The following is a 17,699-nucleotide window of genomic DNA, read 5'->3' on the forward strand; positions in this document are numbered from 1 at the left end:
GCCCAGTTTTCCACAAAAAAGCACAATATTAAAAAGGTGCCTGATCTGTGTTCTATGCACACCACAACTCCCACTACGGCTAAGGGACGGCCCACATGCAGTGGCAGCAGACTGGACTCTTCTCTTTAAGAATAAACAGCTCCCCACTGCGAAAGGCAAATAAACAGCATGCCCCAGATATGGATGAAAAGAGCAGTAATCTGTTACACAGCCTTGGAGCACTATTTGGAATGAATGGAGATTCACCCAGGGTATCAGAGCGGACTAAGCCAAGGAGACAGGAAAATTAGACCTGGGGTTTCCCAAAGAGAGAGAATATTTTAAAAGACAGGAATGACCCAAGCACTCACATGTGGTATTTGAGAATACTGAGTGGGCAGGGGGAACCAGGGAGGCGAGTTCTCTCCAGGCCTCCCAGGCAGATGCTAGGGGGCAGCAGTGAAAGAAGCAGCTGGGTGTGAAGAGGAGAGGAGAGGCAAAGCAGATGCCTCTGCTGTCCCCCAAGATACTAAAGCCTAGATACCACTGAGGTCAGCAGATTGGAGCAAACAGCAAGCCTCCTTCCCCCTCCAATACTGATCCATATGGGCAGGATCAGTGCCTATTCAGTGGGACCTACATACAGGCACCCAGGTGTACCTGTTTAGGCCCACACCAATTATGCAGGGCAGTGATTCGGTACAAGGTGCCTTCCTGACCCCACTTGTGCCCTGCAGCATTAGGACTAATTCCCCTCATTACTGCGGCTGACCTCACTGTACATGCCATTGGGAGGGGAGTCATTGCATTATCCACCTCATTAAGGAAATCCTTCCATGGGAGAGCTGCAAGAGCATATAGCCTCAGCAGCGCCTTACTCAGATGTGTAATTGCACTGAGATAATGGTTGCCAGGGTCATGTGTTTACAGGTCTGATATTGGCACCGCATGCACTATTCCCACCTCTCTGAAAAGGTTCTGCTCAGCTCCCACACTCCCAGCAGGAACCTCTCCAAGCTGCAGAAAGAGGGCAGATTCATGGTCTTGGGGAAAAGACATTGGGGCCGGTGGCTGGATAAAAAGTATTAGGCAGCATTGGAGCAGATATTATGGAAGGCAGGGGGGAATACAAACTAGAGAGCACACACCAAGCGCCTGTTCCTTCATGGGAGCTGCAGATGCTGTCCTGCAGTCAATTCAAGAGGCATGCCCTGGAATCAACCCTAACGGCGTTGGCAATTAGCAAACGGGGTAAGAGCAATTACGAAAAGCCTCCTGGAAAGGAAACAACTCTGTGTTTTGGTCTATGCTTGGAAGCATTTCTTGGTGGAAAAGTATGAAAAGAAAGTTTGATGAGTTCGGTCACAGAGATCTCCTTGGTATTGTCACCTGATGTGCTGAAATTACCTCTGAGGCTGTTTTCCCTGCCAGCTTGGGACTCCAGAACCCTGCCCTGTTGAACCAGACACACTACATCACAGACGCAGGGTCTGGGCCACGCCCCGAAAGCTGCAGACTTTAACTAAAAACAACTCAGCAGGTTACCTCTCTCCAGCACCAGACACCCAGCGGCCGGTGGGATCCGAACCCCAAACACATCCGTTTTACTCTGTATAAAGCTTATACAGGGTAAATTGGTAAATTGTTCACCGTCTAGCTCATTGATAGAGAGATACACACAGCTGTTTGCTCCCCCAAGTATTAATCACTTACTCTGGGTTTATTAATAAACAAAAATAATGTTATTAAGTATAAAAAGTAGGATTTAAGTGTTTCAAGTAATAACAGCCAGAACAAAGTAAGTCAGAAAGCAAAATAAAACAAAACACCCAAGTCTAAACCTAATATATTAAGAAACTGATTACAGGCAATATCTCACCCTCAAAGATGCTCCAATAAGCTTCTTTCACAAACTAAACTCCTTCCTAGTCTGGGCCCAATCCTTTCCCTGGTACAGTCTTTCTTAGATCCAGCAGACATCTCAGGTTGCACGCCGGGGTCTTCTCATGACTGGCCACCACCTTTGTCCTGCTCCACCCCCTTTTATAGCTTTGGCACAAGGTGGGAATCTTTTGACTGTGCTTGTCCCTACCGCCACCTCATCAATGGAAAAGTACAAGGATTAAGATGGATTCCAGCATCATGGGACATGGTCACATGTCACTGAAAACCCCGAGTCTCTATTCTTCCTGGATTGGCCCACAGGTACACAGGAAGGTTTTCAGGTAAATAAACCATTTACAACCAATTGTCTGGGTCAATGGGAGCCATCAAGATTCTAAACCACCATTAATGGCTCACACTTTGCATAATTACAAGAGGACCTCAAAGTTATACTTCATATTTCTAGCTTCAGATACAAGAATGATACATGCATACAAAGAGGAGGAATATATTCAGTAGGTTATAACCTTTGTTATGATACCTTACAAGAGACCTTTTGCATAAAGCATATTCCAGTTACGTCATATTCACACTCATAAGCATATTTCCATAAACCATATGAATGCAATGTTAAAGAAAGGTCTAATGGTTAACACAGGGGACTAGAAATTGGGATTTCTGGATTCAATTTCCAGCCCTGCAGATTTTCTGGAGTTACAATTTTAATTCTCAGCCTCTTTGCTTTTGTGGCTCAGCCCAGAATGTTATTTGAATATAGTTTGGGAAGGGAGGAAGGAGTCATGGTTAATCTATTTCATTAGCGAGATGGAGCCAAATGACTGAGTTTTAGAGACATTTAAATCTGAACTTTTCCACTCTGCATATTTTATATAGATTCTACATGAACCTATTGGGGTGGCACCAAAGGTCTCAATCAGGACTGAGTCCCATCATGCTGGGTGCTGCACAAAATACGGCCCCCCCAGACAGCCTGCAACCTAACGATGAAATCAAAGCCCTAGGACACATACCAGTGCAGCAGCTGGGAACAACCTCAGGTCTCCTGACTCCCAGCCCTGTGCACTATCCACTGGACTACACAGCTTCCTTGGTGTATTGTTAAATAATCAGCCAAACCTCCATCCCCCAACCTCCTAGGAAAGTTAATGACAGAGTGAAGCAATGCCTAATACAGTTGATCAGAATGACAGGCAGACAATAGAGCATAATGGTTCATTCACAATCATTACAGTCTATTGTGTAAATATGCAAATACAGTGCAATTCAGTTTAACTGATCAGTTCCTGCATCCTTATTTTCCTATGGCCACATTCCTTAATACGTTTTTCCTTCACCCTCCTGGGTCAGATTGAAAGGGACTTCTCCGATGTTCTCACTTTTGCAGCTGAGTGGAACTCATCTGAAGTGGAGACAGCTTGCAAGGATGCTAATTAGAGCCAATTAAAACCTGATTGACCTGCCCTGGCACTAAAACGTTCCTGGCAGATTTCACTCTGTCTTTCAAAGGTCGAGATCAGGTTCTTTGTACGTAACTCGGGAAGCTCATTGTGCCACAGATCTGCACACAAGGATCATTTCAGTATAACACTTGTGGTGGAATCTGCCCACAGGGATCCAAACAACCAGCCTCTTTACCATATAACAGAGAGCAGCTATTCCCCCATGGGACCCACATCAGCAAACAGTGTAAGAGCTCCAGCCACCAACCCCTAGTTTAAAAGGGAACATTAGTGGCAACATGTTTCTCAGGAGAAGACTTTGACTTTGGGATTCATTCCCAAAAATAGCCTTCTGGACAGGCTGCAAAGACCATCTATTTCTCTAGGCCTTGCAGCAGGAAGAGGGAGAGAGTTTGGGAGATGGGTTTTAGAGGCTTGTTACAATCTGGCTGGTAGACTGACTAACCTAATTGCCTTCTATGATGAGATAACTGGCTCTGCGGATGACGGGAAAGCTGTGGATGTGTTATTCCTTGACTTTAGCAAAGCTTTTGATATGGTCTCCCACAGTATTCTTGCCAGCAAGTTAAAGAAGTATGGGCTGGATGAATGGACTATAAGGTGGATAGAAAGTTGGCTAGATTGTCCGCGGTTCAGGGAGTGCCCAAGGGTCAGTCTGGGCCAGTTTTTTGTCAATATATTCATTAATGATCTGGAGGATGAGGTGGACTGCACCTCAGCAGGTTTGCAGACAAGCATTCGTAAACGTGGAGATGTGGCCGAATATGCTGGGGTAGGATAGGAACAGAGTGGAACCTAGAACAATAGAGGATCGGGACAAAAGAAATATGATGAGGATCATCAAGGAAATAGTGCAGAGCTGACTTAGTGATGGAGAAGAATCCCATTGCACTGTAAGACTAGGACAAATGGCTAGGCAGTGACAGGAAGCGGACATGATCGTCAGTGTGCCCTTGTTGACAATAAGGATAACGGCAATTTGGCTGTATAAGTAGGGGCATGCAGCAGATCGATGTGATAATTCCCGCTATTTCAACATTTGGTGCGAGCCTATTGGAATAACTGTGCCAGTTTGGCCCACATTACAAGAAAATGCTGGAAAATTGGAGAGAACCAGTGAGGGTAACATAAAATGATTAGGGGCGGAGCACATGACTTATGAGAGAGCTGAGGGACTGGGATGTTAGTCTGCAGAAGAGAAGAATGAGGTGGGATTTGATTAGCTGCTTTAACAGTGAAAGGAGATCTGAGACGATGAATCTAACTGTTCTCAGTGGTAGCAGATGAAAGAAAAGGAGTAATAGCCTCAATTGCAGTGGAGGGGTTAGATAGATATTAGGAAATTTCACTAGGAGGGTGGTAAAGCACTGGAATGGGTTACCTAGGGAGGTGGTGGAATCTCCTTCCTTAGAGGTTTTTAAGGCCCAGCTTGACAAAGCCCTGGCTGGGATGATTTAGTTGGGGATTGGCCCTGCCTTGAGCAGGGGGTTCGACTAGATGACCTCCTGAGGTCCCTTCCAACCCTGAGAGTTGATGATTCTATAACTACCACTGGGGGGCTGCATCAATGGTAACAAACAGGGGAAGTCGGGGGGCAGAAGGCTGAATCACCACTAAATCAGATTTTAGAAGAGTGGGGAGCTGACAGGAGACAACTCAGTCATTCCCAAACCTCCCTTCACATCAGTCCACATTGGCTTGGTCATACCCATTGATAAGATCGTCACAACGGATATGCAGTAGCTAGTCTATAACCAAGCACAAACAGCATCAGAAGTGATACATGTTTTAGAAGCCAAAGAGCTCCCTTTGAGCCCCAGTCCTGCAAGGATCCCCCTGGCCATGCACAGCCCCTCTGAAGCCAATGTAAGTCGGCACACGCAGAGCTCATAGAAGGATCGAGCCGTAATCAAGAAGAACATCTATCTAGGGTGGGGACATTTTGGCAGTTAGTAGCTACCTGGGGGAGCTCACGTCTCGAAGCAAAGCTACAGACTGTTAACTTAGCCAAGAAATGCCCGCCCCGGAAGCCACGAGTGCCACTAAAAGTGTTAAAATAAATCTTCTTTTTATGAGCGTAAAGCCTATCCGCTGAAATGCAGGCTGCCTTATGCCCAGTGCTAGACCTTTTCCGAGCAGCTAGAGACCCGTGCAGTGCAGGTAGCCCGCTTGCACAGGGCAAGGGTCCTTTGTTCTCAGCATAGGGTCTGGTTTGTAATGAAGCCAATAGGTTTGTCCAAGATCATTTTAAAAATAAAGAGCAGATTCCCGAGGAACCTTGTAAAAGCAAATTCTACAAAGGATTCACATTGCTGCAACCGAAAGACAAGCCACAATTTGCCATGTTCCTCCCCAACAAGCTCTTCTCCAGACCCAGTTTAACCCTAGAGAAGATTTTGATGGCTGCCAGACCCTTTGAAAATCACCAGGTCCAGAACTGAAATCCTGCCAGGCCTTTCGTTAGAGGGGTGCTAGCATGCACTGCTCTAATAATAGGATTAAGTTCCTTGCCAATCAACTGCTAATGAATTTAAGCCCTAAACAGATGATTAATGTAAAAAGACTGTGATTCGCACGTCAGATGCTTCGGCTAGAGCCTAAGCACAAAATATCAACCTTAATGCTGCCACTACCTGCACAAGAGGATAAAGGAGAAATAAATCCTATTAGTGATACAGCAATTTCCCACCAGCCCTGTCTCTCCTTGTCCTTCCTATTTACAGCCTCTTTTCTGACTGGTCCCATCTATAAGCAGTGCTTACGAACACATCTCCAAACAGAGTTTCCTTGTCCCTTGAGTCATTTATTCCATGGAACCTAAGAGCACGTCTGACTCCCCACAGCACAGAAAGCATCCTGCCTGTGCCAATGCACAGTATTATTCAGACACACACAGAGAAGCTATAAAGTGCCAATTCCTGTAACTGTTCTGCTGGGAAAATCCTGCTCTCTCTGTAACCACGTATAGATGGGGACAAGCAGCACCATGCCAATGCGTCAGAGCTGCAGATCCAGAGTGTGTGACCTGTTCTGGTAAGCAAAGTGCACTGAAAGTGAATAATAGAGGGAAATGGGAGGGGGAAGTACTTTCCCTGACCAGGTGTGCGTGTGTTAAGCTTCACCACAAGGAACAAAGCTGGGAAGAGGTGAGAGGCTGGCTTTCTAACCTACACATACACCCCGGAAGTTGCTGGAGAAGAATGAATGCGTCAGTCACTCCAGCGTCCTCTGGGGCTGATTTAAAGGCAGCACTGATTCCAGAATCTCGGGCAGCCCTTGAAGGCCAGGGATGGAAGAAGTCACTGTCATGGAGAACTGGGAGAGTGTAAAATATTATTGTGGGCCACAACCACTCTGAGCAGGGGCAGCGTCCTATTTTGCTGTCCTTCTGCTGAGGCTGCTGCAAGACCATTCTGGAACCCAACAACTGGTACCCAGCACGTTTAACATTATGGAACAAATATGGTGAAAGTAACTCAATAGGAGGGAAACCCCAAAAGTCCTTTCCCAGAGATATACATGCGTGTTAGGATGTATTCCGTTTTCAGCCTCAACAGTTCCATCTACTGGTGAGCTCAATGCAATATGACGATCAGATGGCTCAGGTGGTCTCAAGTATGACTGAGAAAACCAACTCAGGCAGAAAGGACCACAATTCCTCTGTATCTCTGCTTTACAAGCACACTTCAGCAATGACTGGTCTCAGTCTTGACAGCTAATCCGTTATGTTGCAATTATTTCTGAAGCAAGAAAAGGCCAGGATTCCATTCCCAGAACTGAGATCCCAGCTGCCAGCCAAAGGAAGAGAAGCTGACAAATCTTCCTTTATTTTTTAAATAAAGGTGCAAGCAGGTAATTATGTTTGCAATAGTTAGTTACTAACAAGTAACAAGTTCCACCACATGGACTTTGCCCTACTCAGAAATGGAAAATGTAAAGACCTCTGAGAGTCTCTTCATCCCAAGTATATATACCATTCAGAGGTGTTTATTACACAAATGATGCAAGACCAGCTGCATTGTGTCCCAGGATGTGAGACATGCCTCAGTAGGAGCAGGATGGCTTCCTAGGGAATATCTGTACCTCACTGAACAGCCCAGACACCACAGCAGAGGGACAAGGGATACTTTTAAAACTATCTTTCACTAACATGCATGCAAGAACCTATAAAACAGCTGCTTTGTCCCACCTAACACTCAAGCCCTTGGACAGCACTGACTCCAAGTTAGATAAATATCCATCCGAAATACCAAGTGCTGAAGGCTGCATGGTCTAATGAAATGGGCACCAGAGAGCTTATTCAGAGACCCTCACCCTGTAATTTCTGCATCACGTCCATAATTTCTGGTTGAGCTACATCAGATCTTTCAGAACAATGCTCATTTTTGACTTAAAGACTCAAGTGATGGTAGAATCTCAACTACAACTAGGAGATCAGGCAAACAGCTTCCTCAGGGTGCATAATTAGCCTTGCCTGGATGACCCAGGAAATTCCTAATGAGATATAGAGCATTTTACCTGAAGGACACTGCTTTGAATCCTAACATGGTCACGAATGAACAAGAGCACAACCGTCTACTGGCTGCTTGACAATCTATGTGAAATAAATTTAATGGGTTCTTGTCCTGTTCACAGTGGCCAAGTGGAAAAAACCAACCACAGCCCGCATTAATAGGCACAACCATCAACAAACACCAAAGAATGGAAGAGCATACATGCAAACTGCCTTCTGACTCCTAGAAGCAGACCTCTGAATGAGGGTTAAGCACAGTGGAAGGGCACTGCTGCCTCTCCTCTGCTGATTTGGAGGGTTGCTTGATCGGCTAAACTCACTTCACAAAACCAAACCAAAGAGGGGAAAAACCTACCACATGTTTGAATCTAATCTTCATATGTGCTTCTGGGGAAGCCAGGACCATTGCAGTCAATAGCACCATTCTCAGAGGTGCAGTTTCAGCAATTCTTCCAGACCTCTCTCATTGCTGCTCTAGGACCTAATTCTCAAGTTGGTACTTTGGAACAGTTGACTCAATCAGTACAGCTGCACACCTTCCCAAAACACCCTGCTCCCCAAGCTAATGTTTAGTATCTAAACCAGCCTAAATCTAGCCTTCCTGACTACACACACACCTACCTCATGTACTCCAAATAGAAATAGTAGCATCCAGTATTCCCAGAGACGTATCAGCAAAATCTTCAGGACAAACTGACATATCTTCGGTAAGAGAGGCTAAAAATATGTGAGTTGACATGAAAAAAGCCACATACGTCTTGTGCAAAGACACAACTTTCCTAAACAGCTTCTCCAGCAGAAACAGCCTTGGCTTCATCCCGTCACAAAGTATCTTCTTGTTCCACCTCCTTCTTCTGAAATAAAGCATATGCACTGGAGGTAGTATATAGAAAAGCCAACTCTCCAGATGCGTGAGTCACCCTCTCTCGCTGGTTCTATACTTGTGCAGGTTATTTTTGTGTGAGCCCTTTCTTAGGGCTGCTCAGTCCTCGTCACTACTTACCCGAGTTCCCTTACATGGTCAAGAAAGAGAAAAGAGAAAAGAGTTTCCAACCCAGAGGAGTTGGTGCACTCCCCTGGCTGGCTGGCTACCTCGCTGTATAAACATTCACAACATTTCCCGTGAGACAGGAAGGAATAATTTAGGTTTCTTATACCCTCTGGGTGCCAAGAATTGCTGAGCAGGATGGGCAGGACATATTTTACAGTTTAAAGCACACTTGCAATTAACTCCTTGCTTTCTCTTTGGAGGACTCTCGCAGGGCAAATACCCTGGGAAGTGTTGCAGTGGAATGGGTTCTAATGCCATCACTGTTGCACAAAAAGGAACAAAAAATTGGTAAAGACACACACACACATAGAGTGGCATGCAGGAGAGCATTTGAGACAGACATTGAGAGAGAGAGGAATGATCCATTTCCTCACTTGCTCTTATTTTCCCCTACATTTCAAATCAATGGGGAGGAATTTGAGCAGGTGCCTGCTGTTGACCCTAGTGGGGATGGCAAAGACAAAGTCCATTTAGACAGGAGTGTGTTGACACAGGGATACATGGTTTAGATAAAGGCTCAAGAAGACAAAGCATTCCTGGTCTAACTCCACCATGCAAATAAAGGAGAACTGATTTATAGAGCAGGGGGAGTGCAAAGGATCATTTCCTTGCTGTTCCAAACATAAATATGAGGGCTAGGGGGAGGGGCACCCTGCCAGTGGATGATCCCCTTCTGTACCCAGGAGCATTTACTCCAGGGAATTTAAGAGAAATCTAAAACTCAGTAGGGGGAAGACAGGCAAATTAGGCCAGGAGGCTGCCCTCTGCTCCTAAAACATCTTTCATTCCCTTGCACACACAAGTGGTAATGAATCAACAGCCACCACAGCAGAAAAATACACCACAGTGTGAGACAGGGGGAATGAAACCAAAGACCCTTTGCTCCTAACGTAAAAGAATGCAAGGTGAGCTCTCTGAGGCAGGACCGTCTGTTGGTTCTGTGTTTGTGCAGCACCTAGCACCAGGCAGCCCTTGCCCATGACAGGAGCCCTTACATGCTGCAAGCTGCATGGAAACTATTGAAAAATAATAGAGACTCAAACTCAATATATACCCCAAAAGGGAAAAAAAAGCTAGAGGACTCAAAAACAAAAAACCACACGACCGTGGCTAAACAACAGAGTAAAAGAGGCAGTTACAGGCAAAAAGGTATGCTTTAGAAACTGGAAATCAAATCCTAGTCAGGAAAATAGAAAGGAGCATACACTCTGGCAACTTAAGTAGAAGAATAATGGAGAAGGCCAAAAAGAAATTTAAAGAGCAACTATCAAAAGGCCAAACAAAAATGCAGTTCGTTTTTGTAAGTCCATCAGAAGCAGGAAGCCTGCCAAACAATCAGTGGGGCACTGGATGACAGAGGTGCTAAAGGAGCACTCAAGGAAGACAAGGCCATTGTGGAGAAGCTAAATGAATTCATTGCATTCACACCTGAGCCATTCTTTTTAGGTGACAAATCTCAGGAACTGTCCCAGAGTGAGGTGTCATTTGGGGAGATTTTGGAATAAACTGATAAATTAAATAGTAATAAGTCACCAGGACCAGATGGATTCACTCAAGAGTTCTGAAGGAACTCAAGTGTGAAATTGCAGAACTACTAACTGTGGTGTGTAACCTATCACTTATAAAATCAGCCTCTGTACCAGGTGACTGGAGGATAGCTAATGTAATGCCCATTTTTTAAAAAAGGCTCCAGGGGCAATCCTGGCAATTACAGGCTGGTAAGCCTAACTTTAGTATCAGGAGAATTGGTGGAATTACGGGAAAGAACAGTATTATCAGACACATAGATTAACACAATATGTTGGGGAAGAGTCAACGTGGCTGCCTCACAAGCCTGCAGAAAAGGGTGACCCAGTTGATACACTGCTGTTTGAATTTCAGAAAGCCTTTGACCAGGTCCCACATCAAAGGCTTTTAAGCAGAGAAAGCCATCATGGGACAAGGGGGAAGGTCCTCTCCTGGATAAGGAACTGGTTAAAAGATAAGAAACAAAGGGTAGAAATAAAAGGTTAATTTTCACAATGGAAATTGGTAAATAACAGGGAGTCCCAAGGATCTGTACTGGAACCTGTGCTGTTCAACATAGTCATAAATGATCTGGAAAAGGGGGCAAACAGTTAGGTGGCAAAGTTTGCGGTTGATACTATATTACTCAAGATAGTTAAGTCCAAAGCTGACTGTGGAAAGGGATCTCACAGAACTGAGTGACTGGACAACAAAATGCCAGATGAAATTCAACATTGATAAGTGCCAAGTAAGGCACATTGCAAAAAATCATCCCAACTATACACACAAAAAGATGAGTTCTAAATTAGCTGTTACTACTCAAGAAAGATCTTGGAGTCATTGTGGATAGTTCTCTGAAAACATCTGCTCAATGTGCAGCAGCAGTCAAAAAAACTAACAATATTAGAAACCATTAGGAAGGGGACAGATAAGAAGATATCATAATGACACTATATCAATCTTTGGTATGCCCACACCTTGAATACTGAGTGAACTTCTGATCGCCCTGGACGGAGCCGGAAGCAGGGGGGATTGGACCTAGGAATGTTGCAGGAGAGTTACATTGGGGATGGGGGACTTCCCTTGAAGGAAGCTACCTGAGCTGTAACCTGAGCTAGGAGTGGGGTTGGGAGAAGTGACACGTTCTGCCTGGAGAGTGAACGAAGGAGAGGAGGAGCTGGGGGGAGCAGGAAGAGAGCTGCTGGAGGATTTTGTGTGTTCAGTCTGGGGCTGGGCGGTGCAATACAGGGAACCCCAAGCTGGGGTCTAAGCTCCCTGAACCCCCCAGAAGGACTTGATTGAGGGGTTCTGGTGGTATCTACACACTCCGCTTGGCACTGTGTTCCTGTCATCTAATAAACCTTCTGTTTTACTGACTGGCTGAGAGTCACGGTGAATCTCAGGAAGAGGGGTGCAGGGCCCTGACTTCCCCACTCTCCGTGACATGCCCCATCTCAAAAGATATATTAAAATTGGAAAAGATACAGAGAAGGGAAACAAAAATGATTAGGCGTATGGAACAGTTTCCATATTAGTAGAGATTAAAAAATTGGGACTGTTCAGTTTAGAAAAGAGACAACTAAGGGGGGATATGATAGAGATCTATAAAATCATGAATGAGGAAGAGAAAATGAATCAGAAAGTGCTGTTTACCTGTTCCCATAACACAAGAACCAGGGATCTCTCAATGAAATGTTTAGGCAGCACGTTTAAAACAAACATAAGGAAATACCTCTTCACACAACACACAGTCAACCCGTGGAACTCATTGCCAGGGGATGTTGTGAAGGCCAAAAGTATAACTGGGTTCAAAAAAATAGATAAGCTCATGGAGGATAGGTCCATCAGTGGCTATTAGCCCAGGTGGTCAGGGATGCAGCCCCATGCTCTAGATGTCCCTAAACCTCTGACTGCCAGAAGCTGGGACTGGATGACAGGGGATGGATCACTCAGTAAATTGCCCTGTTCTCATCATTCCGTCTGAAGCATTTGACACTGGCTACTTTTGGAAAACAGGATACTGGGCTAGACAGACCATTTGTCTGGCTCAGTATGGCCACTCTTATGTGCTACTGCAATACAAACAGCAGCAAGTGATTCCATCTCTTGAGGTACAAGCCTTATCTTTGGCAAGTAATGTTAAGATTTAAGTCTTCCATAAATTGCAGCCACTAGAGGGGCATCCCAATCTCTCTCTCACGCACACGCTCCTCTAGTATTCCATCCAGGTCTGCACTGCAAACATAGAATCCAGTTGCAAATTTAGGAATCTGTTTTTACTAAAGGCACCAGGGCCAATGCAGCCATCCTGACAGGTCAGGGAGCCACAGGGAAAAATAAGACCCACCTGCAAAAGAGCAAACCAATTGAACTGGGCCTTCAGAGGGTTAGAAGCTGAGAAAGACTTTTTTCCTTCCAGAGAATGAAAAAGCCCCACACATTTTACTGATTTTGTTAACATTGTAAATGATGAAGCTGCAAGAGGTAGCCAAGCTACCATGGATTTGCCAAGACACGCACGGTGGGGAGGAGAAGGAGAAGTATTTCTCCTTTTCTAATACATGATGGGTATCCTGCCCTCATCAGATGCTACCTCTGCTGTTATGTGGGAGAAAAACATGAGGAGAGAGAATTAATGAGTGGTTCACGTGATCCAGCATTCAGGCCCATTTACAAATTACTCGCTCAGTTGTGGTGCTTTGAAAATTAATGACGTCTTATTTAATACTTTTTCTTCTTCCCCCATTTAACTTTTTAGGAGTGCAAGAAAATCTCTCTAACTTGTTATTAGCAGATGTGGATATGAAGAAATCTACCCTCACTAATGATAAACCAGGAGGCACAACACATCCAGACTTCCTTGTCCAATTAGAATGAATTTATATGCAAGCTTAATGTGCCTAATTAACCTGTCATCTGATGAGTATAAGGCAATTTGAATAGCAGTGTCAGTAAATATTTGCATCTGTGTTATCAGAATCGATCTACCAGGAAAAGATAGACTGCATCAAGAACAAGCTTCCTTTCCAGGGAACATATATACTACCGCACACGCACACACACACACACACACCCCCCATAGCCTCCTCTAACGGTTTCATAGTTGAGTAATTTTCAACATTTACATCATAGCCCCCCTGTGTTACAACACCTTATACCTTGGCATAAAAATTGTTCCAAGTAAAAACCTGGCACAGAAACTCTTTGGCAAAAAAGGCTGCAATTTTTTTCCCCTCCATGGATTTTAACAGCTGCTTTTCTCTTAAATTGCGGGGATGCCCCCAAAAAGGAAGTTACTTTGGCTTTTGGGGATGTTCTGTGTTCCTGATATACTGTAGCTCAAACAGCGCCTTCAAATAAAGTACTGCAGGCCATTAGCTCTCAATACGGACCAAAGCTTTTAATTCACCATTCAGCATTGACTGTGACACATGATAATAGCAACTTTCTCCATAATGACGCCAAGGACAGAGTTAATATGAAGGATCCCTAGAGACTCTTTCCTGTATGTAATAGTCTGCCAGAATAGCTTGTCTGAGGACTGAAGTAGAGGAGTGCGGATTCTTATAATCTCAGAGTCCCCAGTAGAATAAATCGCTCTGTGCATTTTATGAGAAGGAGCTGAAAGTTCTTCATACCCTTTGTTATGCAAATTGTCTACCTGGGCATTAGCCTGATGGTTAAAATCCCTGGGTTTTAAAAAGTCAAGGTATACACCATCCCCTCACTAACTGCAGTGAGCTCTGCTCCGGCCTTAAAAATAACCCCCATCCCTAAATGGGAGTTTACAGAAACAGTCTGCAATCTGTTTGTTACAGAGCATTCCAGCCCCCTCCTTCCCCTTTCTTTTTTTTTTAAAAATCAAATTCAGAGGCAAAAAAATGTCCTCATTCTGCCCTAAGCCAAAAAAAGCCAAGGAGCTGACAGCTAAGATTGAAACTCTGTTGCTAACCGATAGCACTGGACCCGATTCTGCCCTCCCTTACACCTACATGACCCCCTGGAGGTCAGTGGTGTAACTGCAGGCAAGAAGGTGACACAGGGGTAACAAAGGATAGAATTTGTTCCACAGCACCTACAGCTGATCTGGGATTGGAGCCCTTAGGCACTACCCTCATACAAATAATATTTGTCCCACCACTTCTACAGCCAGTAGGGTCCTTTTACACAAGGACTTAGAACCTGGGTGATATTTCCATGTAACCAGATGCAATTCCTAGGCTAATATCACCCTTGTTCTTCAGACCACTCGAACAAATCCTGCCCTCAATTTAACCCATGCAGTGCCTCTGGCTGGAGTTACCTGCTGATTTCAATAGGGTTTCACAGGCATGATGGAGAGCAGAATTTGGCACACTACATCTAAACTCCCTATGATTTCAAGCTTTTTGTCTTCATGTGTGTGGACAGTGCTCAGTCCATTCCAAGTGCTATCAGAATCCAAATCCCAACTATTAATCCTCACCAGATGCAATTCTGAGGCACAGAGGAACAAACTAAGCATGATGTCTCAAGTCTTTCACCCTGATTCTTAGTGTTAAGTACATGAATGCCCACAGCAAACAGCAACTTTCCATTCCTCTAGCTCCTTTCACCCTGAAGTGCTTTTCTGACTGTTCTGTATGAGGGATCACTTCTCCAGCCATTGAAATGAAGCCACCTCTGCTATGGAACATAGCAGCTCTTTATATATTTAAAAGTCAAAAATATCCCTATGTCTCTAATATACAAATATAAGACTGCAAATCCTTGCTTTAAAATAGAAAACAACTCAGCCTTAGCTATGGGCAGCAACCAATGCCTCCACAACATTAACACTAAAGGCAGAAAGGGATGGGGGCATTTTCTACAACTGAGGCAACTTTTGCAGCCCAAGGCAATGGTTAGGAACCAAGGGGCAGCTAGAGATCCCTGAGTGCATCCTGCATGTCCAGGTTGTTGCAGAGAAAGTGCTTATTGTTTGGGGCGGGGGGGTTAGTTTTTCTGCCTCCTCTTGCAAGCCACATGAGTCTGGCTAAGAAAACACTCAAATTAAAAGACAATAAACTGAACAAACTAAACACACCCGCGGCAGGGGCTTGCAGCACTCCTTCCAAAGAAGAGGGGCTCACTCCAAGGAGGTCACCCGTGCTGCTGGAGAGCTCGGGACAGTGTTTCTCCATGACTGGTCTGTGGACTGGCACCGGTCCCTCAGATCTCCCTGCCATAGTTTAGCAAAGCAGCAAGCCGGTCCCTGGTATCAAAGAGGTTGAGCTAGAGAACCAGGCATGGTTCTAGGGCTAGCAGGGTCTCTCTGGGTCCTGATGTGGCTTCCCGGAGTCACCAATCGCCCGTCTCCCGAGTGCCCAAAGCAGAAGGGAAATGGAGTGGGAAGGGAGCAGCACACAGAACCGTAGAGTTAGGAGGGACTGCGAGGGACATCTAGTCTGACCCCCTGCCAAGGTGTGGGATGCATTAAACAGGCTACCTGTGGGAGCTGCCATCATCAAAGACGAAGGTCTGGTTAGTGTAGCACTCGGCACACACAGGCACCCCCCCGGCTGCCAGGGCTCGCCCATCCTGCTGCTGAGCTGTCGACTTGTAAACCCCCTGAAGGCTCCTCTCTTCCCCCGAGAAAGGCATCTGCAGAGTGGCGAGGGTGCCCAGCAAGGCGACGCGGAGCCACGCATGGGAGTGCTGTGTGGCTGAAGGCTGCCCCAGGGCTACTGTTTACAAGGAGAGTCCAGCTGGAGGCGAGCCATTGCCACTGGTCACTCACACACCTTAGATTTCATAGTGCTGTGGCTGCAGCTCTTACAGTCCCGCTGTCTTCCCTGCCTGGGTGTCTCCTGGCAAAGCAACAAGTAGCATAAAGTTGAGCCTCATTTAAATAAAAAAAATGGACAAAAAAACAAGGCAGGGATCAGGTTGATTTCATTGCCTTAAATGCAAGAGATGATCCAAATCTTTGCTCCCAAGCTTGTCTCCCCTTTCCCCTGGGGTGTTTGGGAGAGCTGCAGGCTCTGCCAGGAGAGAAAGTCCATTGCAAGCAGCTGCTCTCACCAGACAAAGCAGGAAAGGAGGCGGGAGCTACCAGTTTGCTCCTTTTCCCCTGAAATATTAGTGTGTGTTTTTTTAACAAATTGATTTTTCTCCCCTCCTGTTTTCACAGCTTTTTCAGATGCATTTCTCTCCTGCATGATGGCACCATCTGCAGGCCACTGTGAGAATGGCATAGGCAACAAAGCCAGCCTCCCTTTGCCATCTCTGCCATGCAGAGCGCAGTGGCCTCTCTCAGCTCATGATAGACCCTTTTTAATATATTAACAGAGACTTCTGATAAATCATCCCCCCTTCCATGGTGGTTTTGATTTTCTGCCTTCTCTGTGGGGGTGGAGAGTGGCCTGTTGTAGCCCTGGTCCCTGCCTCTGGGTTGGAGGTTGCTGAGGGGACAGGGAAGGAAGAGGACTCCAGAAATCAGCTCCATTTTCCCCTCCTTTCCAGAGAGTGTGGAACTGCTGTCACTGGGGCTGCTTATGGTTCTCCCTGGGGAGCTGAGCAGAGCTTAAAAGGTTGGTGTAATGGTGTCTCCATGCCACTCCACACTGTCCTGAGAAAGGTATATTTTTATGTAGAGCCTAGCCTAGTATTTTGGTTATCATTCCATCCCCATCCCCCCGCAAAAAGCTGCTAGACCCCTGAAGAGTGTCTCTCCCTTGCTGTGGGGTGTAGACAAAGGATTCCCTTTCAAATTATGTGCTTTGTGTGAACACACAAAAAAGAAACTCTGGAAACGAAGCTACCTTCAATCAAGAAAGGGTTAAAGGCTCCAGTTTAAGGGCACCTTCCCTCCAGTCAAAGTTCAGACTAACATGAACATTGCTGCAATGCCCATTCTGACATACTGACACTCAATGAGCAAAGCACCTTTGAGAAGTTGCTCAGTCTAATTGGCTTCAAATCCAAGGGTGTTTAGATGTAGTCAGCCAAATCCTGCCCTTATTATGCCTGTGAGACCCGACTGAAATCAGCGGGTAGCTGCAACCAGTGGCATTGTAGAGGGCAGTTGAAGGCAGCAGTTGTTCCAACAGTATGAAGAACATGGATATGAGCACAGGAATTGCAGCTGGTTACAGGGTAATATCACTCAGATTCTAAGTCCTTTTGAAAAGGGATCCTACTACTGTAGATGCTGCGGGACAAATGTTATTTGTATTCAGGTAGCACCTAAGGGCTCCAATCACAGATCAGAGCCCTATTGTGCTAGGCAATGAACAAACACAAATCAACAAGAGGGTCCTTGCCC

The 17,699-nt window shown here is 45.5% G+C and overlaps 1 protein-coding gene across 1 annotated transcript in view; it reads right to left on the minus strand.

Moving 5' to 3' along the window:
* Positions 1 to 16,401, minus strand: part of KCNT1 (potassium sodium-activated channel subfamily T member 1) — a 192,998-nt gene extending 176,597 nt beyond the window's left edge. The window contains exon 1 of the mRNA XM_032767561.2: positions 15,882 to 16,401. Within this exon, the coding sequence (XP_032623452.1) occupies positions 15,882 to 16,036 (155 nt within the window). The 5' untranslated portion in view covers positions 16,037 to 16,401. The remainder of the gene's footprint in view (positions 1 to 15,881) is intronic.
* Between the last annotated feature and the right edge of the window lie 1,298 nt (positions 16,402 to 17,699).

Source organism: Chelonoidis abingdonii, chromosome 24, assembly GCF_003597395.2.
Source record: "Chelonoidis abingdonii isolate Lonesome George chromosome 24, CheloAbing_2.0, whole genome shotgun sequence".
Classification (NCBI taxonomy): Eukaryota; Metazoa; Chordata; order Testudines; family Testudinidae; genus Chelonoidis; species Chelonoidis abingdonii.